We start from the raw sequence: 14,349 nt of genomic DNA, 5'->3' as shown, positions 1-14,349 counted from the left end.
TAATTGTGAGCTTCTATGATTGCCTCTTGTCCAGCGTTTTCCATGAATGGTGCGTTGTGCATCATCAACATTTACAGTATTAACATCAAAGTCCATATTGATATTTCAAACTTCATGAAACTTGGTCAAAACATTTGTCCCAATTATATCTATGTTGAGTTCAAAACTGGGTCACAAGGTCAAATTATAAAAGCTTGTTCACACTCTAGAACTCACATTTATGATAGGATCTTCATAAAAATTGCTCAGAACATTTGTGCTAATGATGTCTCATGTGAGCAAGGAAATTGTTGTAGTCCGTTGATAGACATGGTCTCCATAGGGTGAGAAAGTTTTCCATACATGGCTATAGTGAAACCTTGACACTCAAGAAGTCACATTTTTAGTCCAATCTTCATGAAACTTTGTCAGAAATGTTGTTCTAATGATAGCTTCCCTGAATTCAAAAAGGGTTCTAGTTTGTCAATAAACATGACTGCCAGTGGGTTGGGCAGTTTTTATGCTCCTGGTAGGTTGGTATATATCAGTCCGTTTGTCTGTCCGTCGGTCCAGCATTTCATTCCAGCAACACTTTCAGATATTTCCCTGATTTTTTATGTGTGAGTCAACTTGCATGGCTTACATTTATGCTGTGTATCTTCTTGAAAAGTGATGAAAACAATTTACATAAAATGTTGTCTATATTATATCTTGGCTGAGTTCTATATTCAGTCATATAGGGTTAAAGCTAAATCAGTATACACTGTAACTCCAATATAAGGCGCTCCGTTATAACACTGAATCCAATATAACGCGGGCAGGTCTTGGCTCTCGTTTTTTCTCTAATCTTCCATTTCGGTCTAGAGCCTTTTCTTGACATTCAACTATGGTGATGTCCGATGTGCTGATTGTATAATGGCTCAACTTTAATTGATTAGAGACTAACCATTATGGGGGAATTGACTAAAAACAAACTGCTAAGTGTTAACCAATTTATTTAAATTAGATTGCATCAAAAGCCTTCTTCTTATTGAAACAGTTCAAGTGTCATTTTCTATTGTTTGGTGCAATACAGGTGTGAAAAAAAGCTTGTGTTTCATGTATATGCCATCAATCTTTTTAACCATTGACAGCTTGGACAAGTTTTACAATACATGTTTAATTGCAATTGAAAACCTAACAGGCAAAGATTAATTAAATAAGCAATCAAGACAAATAGTTCCATCCAAACCTAGGGTAATTGTTTACAGAAGTTCAATTTCATGTTCTTGCGATTTTCAGAAAATCCCCGGGAAACACATTTTTTGCATATTAATCTGAAATATCTTTAGAACACTTTGAAAGACATATTTGTTTTTGGAATCATAATGAATCTTGCAACATATATTATTTTGTTCTGTTGATATTTTGTTCTGTTAAAAAGATAACAGCCAGAGGCACAGGTTGTTAGCATGTGACTCTGATATTAATTTGTGAAAACATCATTTTGAATGAAAAATAATCAAATTATAACGAAAAAATCAACTGCTCTGGAAAAAAATCACTATCAAATGTATACAGTCGAAACCCGAAGGAAACCCATCCAGAATTCTAGCCATCCAATCTCTAATAAACTTTTGTTTACAAACAAGTTGGCAGTACATTTTAACCTCCAGTTGAAGCGTACACATATTGCTTAAACTCCGTAATAATTCATACTAGTTTCTGCTTTTGAATAAGTTAGAACCAAATATATACTTATTACTTTTATTTACCAATAATTTAAAACAGTAACAAATACAATCAAACAAATATCATATAGTTAATTATATCAGCACGCTTTAACGTAGCTCATTTTCTGGTAATACTGACCGCTAAGGAACAAAACTTGCATCAGCACTATAACACATCAATGACATATGAGGCAGTACTACATTTGTACATTTATTTATTTATTTTTTTGAAGAATGACATTATGTCAGTCTGTGTTGCGTTTCTTAACTGTCGTGGAGAAACATAGTTTTCTATTACATCCAGTTGACATTGAACATGCTGTGAGTTTTGGAACTCCTCGAGATAATTTCTGATTACATTAATACACAATGTCATCTTTTACTTAAATCAATTAACGATTCAGTCCATGACATGTTTGCAACTGGTGTTAAATCAATTATTGAGTGCCTTTAATGAAGTGGTTGTAATCGATTAACAGTTTATGCGACCCAAAGCGAGTTCGAGCCATCTGAACAAAAGAACGTGTGAGAGTTGTCGCTGGGACAGTCAAAACCGTTCATGCCATTTGATAATAATTTTAGCCTCGCTAATTTGAGCCATAAGACAAATTTTATATGAATATATAGCATTAAAAAATCGGTGCTTTGATGAGATTTCGAGCCAAATAGAAAATCGAGCCAAGCGAGTTCGAGCCATCGGGTTTCTACCGTATATAACAAGTTATTCAACTCGAAATGATACGAAAACAGGGTGCATCGCTTAGGACCGCCATTACTTCATCAATTGTGCAGCCATGTTCACAAACTGGGTCTTATTCAACCCAGAAATGATTTCCTTTCTATAAATGTACATATCTTGCAATATTTTTATAAAAGACCCGATCTAAGACTGAAAGCTTCATGGAGTAAAGGGCATTTTCCCTGCAAAGTTCACGGACCTCGATACCACAATTCAATAAAACATATGGAAAACATTCTTACCGTTCTTGCTGTACAGTATGCATCAAAGCTAACTGTCCAGCGCCGTTTGAAACCTTTGTTTACATACCTTTCAACTGGCAGACATTTTAAACACACAAGTGATTTAATCGGTCCAATGCGAAGGTGTGTCTTTTCTCCTGAAGATTTCATTTATTAATCGGGTCTGATCGTTGAAGAGAAGGTCATTCGAGTTGTGTATCGCATTACATCTTAAAATTTGACCCAGTTTTTGTAAAAATATTACAAGATATGTACATATCCAGAAAGGAAATTCATTTCTGCGTTGAATAAGACCAAGTTGATGGAAATCGCTGCACAATTGATAATGGCTGTTCAAAGTGATGCACAATTAATGATGGCTGTTCAAAGTGATGCACAATTAATGATGGCTGTTCAAAGTGATGCACAATTAATGATGGCTGTTCAAAGTGATGCACAATTAATGATGGCTGTTCAAAGTGTGCACAATTAATGATGGCTGTTCAAAGTGATGCACAATTAATGATGGCTGTTCAAAGTGATGCACAATTAATGATGGCTGTTCAAAGTGATGCACAATTGATGATGGCTGTTCAAAGTGATGCACAATTGATGATGGCTGTTCAAAGCGATGCACAATTAATGAAGGCTGTTCAAAGTGATGCACAATTAATGATGGCTGTTCAAAGCGATGCACAATTAATGAAGGCTGTTCAAAGTGATGCACAATTAATGATGGCTGTTCAAAGTGATGCACAATTAATGATGGCTGTTCAAAGTGATGCACAATTGATGATGGCTGTTCAAAGTGATGCACAATTAATGATGGCTGTTCAAAGTGATGCACAATTAATGATGGCTGTTCAAAGTGATGCACAATTAATGATGGCTGTTCAAAGTGATGCACAATTAATGATGGCTGTTCAAAGTGATGCACAATTAATGATGGCTGTTCAAAGTGATGCACAATTAATGATGGCTGTTCAAAGTGATGCACAATTAATGATGGCTGTTCAAAGTGATGCACAATTAATGATGGCTGTTCAAAGTGATGCACAATTAATGATGGCTGTTCAAAGTGATGCACAATTAATGATGGCTGTTCAAAGTGATGCACAATTAATGATGGCTGTTCAAAGTGATGCACAATTAATGATGGCTGTTCAAAGTGATGCACAATTGATGATGGCTGTTCAAAGTGATGCACAATTGATGATGGCTGTTCAAAGTGATGCACAATTAATGATGGCTGTTCAAAGTGATGCACAATTAATGATGGCTGTTCAAAGTGATGCACAATTAATGATGGCTGTTCAAAGTGATGCACAATTAATGATGGCTGTTCAAAGTGATGCACAATTAATGATGGCTGTTCAAAGTGATGCACAATTAATGATGGCTGTTCAAAGTGATGCACCCTGTTTTCGGGTGATTTTGAGTTGAATAGTGAAAATATGGGGGTTTTCAGAGAAGTTGATTTTTCGTTATAATTTGATTATTTTTCATTCAAAATGATGTTTTCACTAATTAATATCATAGCCACATGCTAACCACCTGTGGTAAGAGGTTGAGGCAGATGACATTTGTACACCATCAACATGCAACTTGCTTAGAATATTTATTTTTTTTTTGGGGGGGGGGGGTGAGAGAAAGTTTAAATATTTTGCAATCAAATACCTTGCTGCCATGAGATGATGCAGTTTTTTTTGGTATGACATGAGGTGAGGTACAAGACATTTGTTCAAATAATAACACTGCCCATATAAAATCTCTGTAAAAAGTGAAAAGCTTGTGCCAAAGTCAAATTTATTACACAAAAACCACAAAAGCAAATCAGATCAATAAATTTTCTTTGGGTCTCAGTTGAGCGCACAAGGGCCTTTGGCCCTCTTGTTTGTTGTTATATTATGTTCTCTTAAAAAATTCACATGAAATCTTAATACTGGTTAGATTTATTTTACATGAAGAACTTTAAAAGGGACAATTTTGTGGCATGTTTTCAGTGTGTGATCTGCTGCCCCTGATTCTGCAGCAGAAGAACAGTGGCCTCAAGGTGAAGGCCGCAAGCCTGTATTTGTGGCTACAGAAGAGTGTGGAGTTCTACATCAGCCTTGTGACCACACCCCCTCAGGCTTCAGAACCAGCCACGCCCAAGTCACCAGGTAGGTTCATGTGACCACACCCCCTCAGGCTTCAGAACCAGCCACGCCCAAGTCACCAGGTAGGTTCATGTGACCACACCCCCTCAGGCTTCAGAACCAGCCACGCCCAAGTCACCAGGTAGGCTCCTGTGACCACACCCCCGCAGGCTTCAGAACCAGTCACACCCAAGTCATCAGGTAGGTTCATTTGACCGCACCCCTAAGGCTTCAGAACCAGCCTCACCCAAGTCACCAGGTAGGTTCATGTGACCACCCCCCCTCAGGCTTCAGAACCAGCCATGCCCAAGTCACCAGGTACGCTCCTGTGACCACACCGCCTCAGGCTTTAGAACCAGCCATGCCCAAGTCACCAGGTAGGCTCATGTGACCACACCCCCTCAGGCTTCAGAACCAGCCATGCCCAAGTCACCAGGTAGGTTCATGTGACCACACCCCCTTAGGCTTCAGAACCAGCCACTCCCAAGTCACCAGGTAGGCTCATGTGACCACACCCCCTCATGCTTCAGAACCAGCCACGCCCAAGTCACCAGGTAGGTTCATGTGACCAAACCCCCTCATGCTTCAGAACCAGCCATGCCCAAGTCACCAGGTAGGCTCCTGTGACCACACCCCCTCAGGCTTCAGAACCAGCCACTCCCAAGTCACCAGGTAGGTTCATGTGACCAAACCCCCTCATGCTTCAGAACCAGCCAAGCCCAAGTCACCAGGTAGGTTCATGTGACCAAACCCCCTCATGCTTCAGAACCAGCCATGCCCAAGTCACCAGGTAGGCTCATGTGACCACACCCCCTCAGGCTTCAGAACCAGCCACGCCCAAGTCACCAGGTAGGTTCATGTGACCACACCCCCTCAGGCTTCAGAACCAGCCACGCCCAAGTCACCAGGTAGGTTCATGTGACCACACCCCCTCAGGCTTCAGAACCAGCCATGCCCAAGTCACCAGGTAGGTTCATTTGACCACACCCCCGCAGGCTTCAGAACCAGCCATGCCCAAATCACCAGTTAGGTTCATGTGACCACACACTCGCAGGCTTCAGAACCAGCCATGCCCAAGTCACCAGGTAGGTTCATGTGACCACACCCCCTCAGGCTTCAGAACCAGCCATGCCCAAGTCACCAGGTAGGTTCATGTGACCACACCCCCTCAGGCTTCAGAACCAGCCACTCCCAAGTCACCAGGTAGGTTCATGTGACCACACCCCCGCAGGCTTCAGAACCAGCCACTCCCAAGTCACCAGGTAGGTTCATGTGACCACACCCCCTCAGGCTTCAGAACCAGCCATGCCCAAGTCACCAGGTAGGTTCATGTGACCACACCCCCGCAGGCTTCAGAACCAGCCACGCCCAAGTCACCAGGTAGGTTCATGTGACCACACCCCTCAGGCTTCAGAACCAGCCACTCCCAAGTCACCAGGTAGGTTCATGTGACCACACCCCCTCAGGCTTCAGAACCAGCCATGCCCAAGTCACCAGGTAGGTTCATGTGACCACACCCCTCAGGCTTCAGAACCAGCCACGCCCAAGTCACCAGGTAGGTTCATGTGACCACACTCCCTCAGGCTTCAGAACCAGCCACGCCCAAATCACCAGGTAGGTTTATGTGACCACACCCCCTCAGGCTTCAGAACCAGCCATGCCCAAGTCACCAGGTAGGTTCATGTGACCACACCCCCGCAGGCTTCAGAACCAGCCATGCCCAAGTCACCAGGTAGGTTCATGTGACCACACCCCCGCAGGCTTTAGAACCAGCCATGCCCAAGTCACCAGGTAGGTTCATGTGACCACACCCCCTCAGGCTTCAGAACCAGTCAAGCCCAAGTCACCAGTTAGGTTCATGTGACCACACCCCCTCTGGCTTCAGAACCAGTCACACCCAAGTCACCAGGTAGGTTCATGTGACCACACTCCCTCAGGCTTCAGAACCAGCCATGCCCAAGTCACCAGGTAGGTTCATGTGACCACACCCCCTCAGGCTTCAGAACCAGCCACTCCCAAGTCACCAGGTAGGTTCATGTGACCACACCCCCGCAGGCTTCAGAACCAGCCACTCCCAAGTCACCAGGTAGGTTCATGTGACCACACCCCCTCAGGCTTCAGAACCAGCCATGCCCAAGTCACCAGGTAGGTTCATGTGACCACACCCCCGCAGGCTTCAGAACCAGCCACGCCCAAGTCACCAGGTAGGTTCATGTGACCACACCCCTCAGGCTTCAGAACCAGCCACGCCCAAGTCACCAGGTAGGTTCATGTGACCACACTCCCTCAGGCTTCAGAACCAGCCACGCCCAAATCACCAGGTAGGTTTATGTGACCACACCCCCTCAGGCTTCAGAACCAGCCATGCCCAAGTCACCAGGTAGGTTCATGTGACCACACCCCCGCAGGCTTCAGAACCAGCCATGCCCAAGTCACCAGGTAGGTTCATGTGACCACACCCCAGCAGGCTTTAGAACCAGCCATGCCCAAGTCACCAGGTAGGTTCATGTGACCACACCCCCTCTGGCTTCAGAACCAGTCACACCCAAGTCACCAGGTAGGTTCATGTGACCACACTCCCTCAGGCTTTAGAACCAGCCATGCCAAAGTCACCAGGTAGGTTCATGTGACCACACCCCCTCAGGCTTCAGAACCAGCCACGCCCAAGTCACCAGGTAGGTTCATGTGACCACACCCCCTCAGGCTTCAGAACCAGCCACGCCCAAGTCACCAGGTAGGTTCATGTGACCACACCCCCTCAGGCTTCAGAACCAGCCACGCCCAAGTCACCAGGTAGGTTCATGTGACCACACCCCCTCAGGCTTCAGAACCAGCCACGCCCAAGTCACCAGATAGGTTCATGTGACCACACCCCCGCAGGCTTTAGAACCAGCCATGCCCAAGTCACCAGGTAGGTTAATGTGACCTACTCCCGCAGGCTTCAGAACCAGCCATGCCCAAGTCACCAGGTAAATTCAGGCAAATAGATGAAGGTATCATGTGAAATTAGTCACTGTGGGATTGTACAATTATTTCTTTTGCCATTATATACTTATAGTTTAAGTAGGGCAGTGGACGTTGTTAGTTACTTATTCTAGTAAAATGTTACTCCACTTGCTTTTGAGAAATGTGTTTATAAATATTCATTCTGCAATATTACGACTGAAAGATGAATACTATTAAAATACTGTTAGACAGAATGTAAATTGACTAACAAACAGGAAAACATAAAACCATGATCCAATATTCCAAGAGGTTATTGATTTCACAGAATTCTTGTTTAATGATGAAATCTTGTGTTTGAAATTGATTAGCTGAAAATAAAATAGGTTAAATTCAATGCTTTCATAACAGATTACTGTTGCAGATTTGTTGTCTCCCACAAAGACAAGTCGTCGTGCTAAGATAGCTGGGCTGACCGAGCGGGAGGGTGGCATACCGCACCCCTGGGCCAGTCTCTACAGACTGCTCTGCATCGTGGGACAGAAGCTGGGCTGGGACATGGCGACAGACTTCTTTGAAAAGTCCAGGTAATGTGCTATGTAATGAGTCGTGTTATGAGAAAACAGGGCTTAATGCATGTGCGTAAAGTGTAGTCCCAGATTAGCCTGTGCAGTCGGCACAGGCTAATCAGGGACGACACTTTCCGCTTTTATGGTATTTTTAGTTTCAAAGAAGTTCCTCCTTGCCGAAAATCAAGTTAAGGCGGAAAGTGTCATCCCTGATTAGCCTGTGCAGACTGCACAGGCTAATCTGGGATGACACGTTATGCACATGGATTAAGCCCAGTTTTCTCAGAACAAGGCTCTAATGATCAATGCCATCATTCCTCAGAATGGATACTTTCAACAAAATGTATGTCCCTATTATTTTGTACAAATTCAACATTAGAATTTCACCCCAATAATACAATAAATCTGACGGAAATATTGCATACTGCTCTTGTTAAGGAAGACATGCAACTTCTCCATATCACTGCAGTCCTACTACAGGTATTACATTGAGACTTCACACATCTTGTCGGCATTTTAAATTTGTCATTAATCATGCAATTTTGAATTAATGTACCAAAAACAACCTACCATTAAGGAGACAGTGTGTTGCTTGAAACACCCCTCTGTAAACCTCAAAGGGTAAGGTAACACTTATATGGTCAAAGTTTAAAATAGGGATGCAAGAGGTTGCAAAAAACATTACCCCCGTTTAACCTTTTGCCGTAATCGGTTACTAACCGGTGAACCAAAAAACCTTTAGTAGTAACAATGTTAAAGTTTCTTAATAAAAATGCATTATAAAATTTTATTTTAATAATTTTGTAAATGAAAGCTTTAATTTATTTTATTTATCCTGCGTAAAAGCATATAAATCGAAAGCTATAAGAACTACATATGTTCATTTTCACGTGTCATTAAATTATTTTTGGTTGGACCGCTTATATTATTTTCACATCGTGTCACACACAATAGTGTTGTATTTCTTTGTTTATTCTGTTTTATTTTTATAAACTAAAATTAACTTAATATTAAAATGTTTAAAATAATTCTTAAACTAGTGCAACACTATCTAACAGTTGAAACAAATCAGCCACCATACATGTATATGCAGAACATGCACTGAACAACAGTGTTCATTTGGGCAAGAAAATAACTTTGTCCACTGGCTTGTGGCTGATGCGGTTAGGAGCCTTGGTCACAAGACGCCCTGTTTTCCGAACGCTCTCTCTGATGGCATGGACTACAGCTTCCTGTGCCACATGCCCAATTGTTGGGAAACATTGTTTATTTTCACACTATTATGTCAACGGGTTACCATCGGGTTGACAATTCACGTGTTTGTTAACGTACCGTACTGCGCAACATTTAAGCAATTGTACAAATATTAAATTGAATGACTTTATTAGCTCGGCTGTTTTCGGAGAAAACCCGAGGTATTGTCATATCCAGCTTGTCGTGTGGTGTGGTGTCGTGTCGTGTCGTCCACCGTCCGCGTCGTGCTAAAACCTTAACATTTTGTTAGCCTTTTGAACATTGGCTCTTAAATCAAAGTGCTTCCACCTACAACTTAGAAACTTCATATGTAGATGCACCTTGATGAGTTGTACACGCCACACCAATTTTTGGGTCACTAGGTCAAAGGTTAAGGTCACTGTGACCTCTAAAAAAAAAAATTCTGACAGGCTTTAATTTATTCAAAATTGCACCCGCAGTCGAGCATTGACACCCGTTATGCGGTGCTTTTGTTTTTAGCTCACGTGAGCACAACGTGCTCATGGTGAGCTTTTGTGATCGCCTTTTGTCCGTTGTGCGTTGTCCGGCGTCAACATTTGCCTTGTTAACACTCTAGAGGCCACATTTATTTCCAATCTTCATGAAATTTGGTCAGAAGATTGGTCTCAATAATATCTTGGATGAGTTCGAAAATGGTTACGTTTGCTTGAAAAACATGGCTTCCAAGGGGCGGGGCATTTTCGTTATATGGCTTTAGTAAAACCTTGTTAACACTCTAGAGGCCACATTTATTGTCCGATCTTCATGAAACTTGGTCAGAAGATTCATCCCAATAATATCTTGGACGAGTTCGAAAATGATGCCGGTTGGTTGAAAAACATGGCCGCCAGGGGGCGGGGCATTTTTCCTTATATGGCTTTAGTAAACCTTGTTAACACTGTAGAGGCCATATTTATTGTCCGACCTTCATGAAACTTGCTTAGAAGATTGGTCTCAATGATATCTTGGATGAGTTTGAAAATGGTAACGTTTGCTTGAAAAACATGGCTGCCAAGGGACTGGGCATTTTTCCTTATATGGCTATATATGGCTATAGTAAAATCTTGTTAACACTCTAGAGGCCACATTTATTGCCTGATTTTTATGAAACTTTGTCAGAAGATTCATCCCAATAATATCTTGGACGATTTCAAAAATGGTAACCTTTGCTTGAAAAACATAAATGCCAAGGGGTGGGGGCATTTTTCCTTATATGGCTATAGTAAAACCCTGTTAACACTCTAGAGGCCACATTTATTTTCAGATCTTCATGAAACTTGCTCAGAAGATTTGTCCCAATGATATCTTGGATGAGTTCAAAAATGGTAACCTTTGCTTGAAAAACATGAATGCCAAGGGATGGGGGCATTTTTCCTTATATGGCTATATATAAAATCTTGTTAACACTCTAGTTTGCCCAATCTTCATGAAATTTGGTCAGAACATTTGTTTCCTGTGTAGTAAAGTTTGTTTTTATTATGTCATTATTATGTAACATTAACTGTATTATGTAATTTTTCATAACACAGACTTTTCATAATTTACATAACTGTTTTAGCCATTAGCACTTATGATAAGCCTATCAACTAAGAGATAGCTGAAAGAAAGACAACATGTACATGATTTTGCAGTATTTATCTCCCTTGTTTAACCTGGTTCAGTAATCTATTTTTAGTTCTGCTCTGGAATTTGGGAAGATATTGATCATTGATTAATGGACTATTCTGAGGGAAAATATACTACTCTGCCAGTGATCTCTTCTGAACTGTATAAAATAAGCTGTTTTGGCTGATTTAATCACCTCTTGATGCTTTTTTGAAAAGGTAACAGCTCTTGAAAAAGGTTGGAATTTTGAAATAATTAAACTCTAAATTATTTTAACACCAGCATCAAGACATTTTGGCATAATATTTTCTAAATTATTCTTATTTAGATTATTTTTATTTGGTATTTTCTAAATTAGAAAGACCCTATTTTATTTCAATAACTTTAGTAAATTCTTCTTCTTTTTACATTTGATTCATTGAAGTTTCCTAATCTCCATAAATACTGTTCTTTAGATCAAGTTAGACCTATTTTGTAAACTAGATTTTTGAAGCACTTTCTAGACTTACAGTAACTAATATTTATATCAGTTTTTTTTATGTAGATTGTGAACTTCTTTTTATATTCATTAAGGTATTTGCTGTATGTTGTTCATTTTTGTAACGATACTTAGATTCCTTAGACTTGGCATGTACCTGTTCTTAATTCTCTGTCATTGTTCTTCATTTTCCGAGTTCTTGGAATTAAAGTAAGTTATTTTTGTTAAAGCTGCTTTGGTTTTCACTTATAAATAAATTCTTTGAGTGTATTCAGGCGTCTCTGGCTGGATGCCTTTAGTTAATTGAATTACAACCAGTCAGTGGTGTCATCCTGACTGGAAATAAGCGTTCGTCAAATATATATTTCCGCATTACATAAGTGCTCACAAAGTTACATAACTCGTAACCGTCCTGTGACCGGTTCATTTGCGTAAGCAAAGGAGACCGCACTACCACACCTGGATACGACAGTTGAGTTCGATAATGGTTTGGATCGGTAAAAAAACATGGCCGCCAGGGGGGGTCTTTTTCCTTATATTTATATGGTAAAAAAGCTTGTGAACACTCTAGAAGTCACATTTTTTGCCTAATCATCATGAAATTTTGTCAAAACATTAGTTATGTGGATGTCTCGGACGAGTTTGAAAATGGTCGTGATCAGTGAAAAAACATGGCCACCAGGGAGTGGGGCAGTTTTCTTTATATGTATATAGTGAAAACATGTGAACAGTCTAGAAGACACCTTTTTTGCCCAATAAAAAACTGGTTCAGGTCTGTTAAAAAAAACATGGCCGCCAAGGGCCATTTGTTGTTCATTCTTCATGAAACTTGGTTAGACCATTTGTTCCATTGATATTTTGGGCTGCAAAGAACAGGTCATTTCTTTTAATCTCAGGTGAGTGACTTTGGGCCTTTCAGGCCCTCTTGTTTTTAATACCTTTTAAATTGATGTTAATTAATTAAAAGAGTTTAATAAATTGCTTTCTTAAAGAAAACTTGCCTCAGACGGTAGTGGTGGCATAGTTGGTGACATAAACTGCTACTAATAATAATTATTATTTCAGATAAAACAAATACGACATTAACTCAAAAAGTTGTTAACTATGAATGCAATTCTTGATAAAAATGGTTACTTACAAACACTTTATTTTTGCGAGCAATCTCTGTTGAATATTGATTAACAAAACATCGAAATAAGCTGTCCGATGACTAAACTGATTTTTATGGCGAGTTTGATAAATGTGTCAATTACGTCTTCAGTAATAGTCCCCACTCCCGGCAGTTCGCTTGTTCATTTTGTGCCAGTAAAACTAAACAATAGCACCAATTATCAAAACGTACCAATTGTTTGCAACCACTAAGGTACTGATTTATTGCTTTACTACTTCGTTTGTTGAAGTTAATTATCGTAAATTGTGCCGAATGTTTTTCTAGCTAGTCGCAAGCGCAAGTTAGCAGTATGTTGAATGCAAAACATCAAATCGTACAAATTATTCCTTGAAAAAAACATAATCATTTTTGTTATGCCCCCTGATCGAATGATCGGGGGTATATTGTTTTTGGCCTGTCTGTCTGTCATTGTATGTGTCTGTCACAAACTTTAACCTTTAAACTTTTGCAATAACTTGTGCAATATTGAAGATAGCAACTTGATATTTTGCATGCATGTGTATCTCGTGGAGTTTTGAGTGGTGAAAGGTCAAGGACATCCTTCAAGGTCAAAGGTCAAATATATGGCTTCCAAGCGGCGCAGTAGGGGGCATTGTGTTTCTGACAAACACATCTCTTGTTTCAGTTTAACCTTTTCCCAAAAATGTAACTGGTAAACTGATCATTCCGGTTGGTTAACCAGTTAACCTCTTGCATCCATGGTTGCTTAAAATCATTCAATTTTATAATAACTAACCACAAATGACCACCATAGAGGGAGCGGTATGTTACTTGTAACATTTTGTCTTCCTACCTAATAGGCCAGGCTTAGAGGTCAATGGTCAAGGACGACCCGTAGGCAAGGCATGTTATGTGTATCATACCTACCTCAAAGGTCAAATGATACTTAGATATCAATGGTTAAATTGGGCCATAAAATATCTTCTTGTCTGGACTGAAACTTTCTCATTCATCATGTAATGTTTATTCTTAGGCCTTTAATAAATATGTCTGTTTTCTGTAAACTTATGGGAGGGTATATTGGGTTTTTTATGCATAGTGATTGCCTTGTCACCTTGTTTTTGTTTTTAATGAACCTGCCACTTAATACAACATAAGGTGATGGGGAGGGTGGGTATTCTTCGCCACTATTGTGACAGATCCTGTTGACGCTGTGTTCTCTCGACCGGCTGCAGGGAGTTTCAGTGGCAGCAGATCCTGGGTGTGTACAGCCGTGCCCCCCAGACTGGCGGGGGTTGGCAGGGCCAGCAGGTCCTTTACACCAGCACCGTCCTCTTCCTGGACTGCCTCTTCCACTACATCTGCAGTGTGGACCCAGATGTCTTCAACACTGCTGGTTAGTACATATAGTCAGTTCATTCCTCTTATGTATAAATCATGGTGTAACCCCATTAACTTTTTGATTTACTATTAACTATTTGTTGATTTTTGTGTCGGCTCCATATCTTTTAAGCCTTCTTAAGGATTTTCATGAAATTTGCTATACCTGTTGTCTTGAATACCTTAATCCTAATATGAATAAGCTTCTAGTTGACTATTC

At 40.7% G+C, this 14,349-nt stretch overlaps 1 protein-coding gene across 5 annotated transcripts in view; it reads left to right on the top strand.

The window, feature by feature from the left end:
- Positions 1-14,349, top strand: part of LOC127859472 (integrator complex subunit 10-like) — a 102,831-nt gene that overhangs the window by 73,130 nt on the left and 15,352 nt on the right. For all 5 annotated transcript variants that reach the window (XM_052396867.1, XM_052396865.1, XM_052396864.1 and 2 more), the window contains exons 7-9: positions 4,655-4,813; positions 8,157-8,319; positions 13,985-14,145. In XM_052396867.1, coding sequence (XP_052252827.1) covers positions 4,655-4,813; positions 8,157-8,319; positions 13,985-14,145 — 483 coding nt within the window. The remainder of the gene's footprint in view (positions 1-4,654; positions 4,814-8,156; positions 8,320-13,984; positions 14,146-14,349) is intronic.

This window comes from Dreissena polymorpha, chromosome 15 (assembly GCF_020536995.1).
Source record: "Dreissena polymorpha isolate Duluth1 chromosome 15, UMN_Dpol_1.0, whole genome shotgun sequence".
Classification (NCBI taxonomy): domain Eukaryota; kingdom Metazoa; phylum Mollusca; class Bivalvia; order Myida; family Dreissenidae; genus Dreissena; species Dreissena polymorpha.
This window is presented reverse-complemented; position numbering and strand designations above follow the sequence as displayed.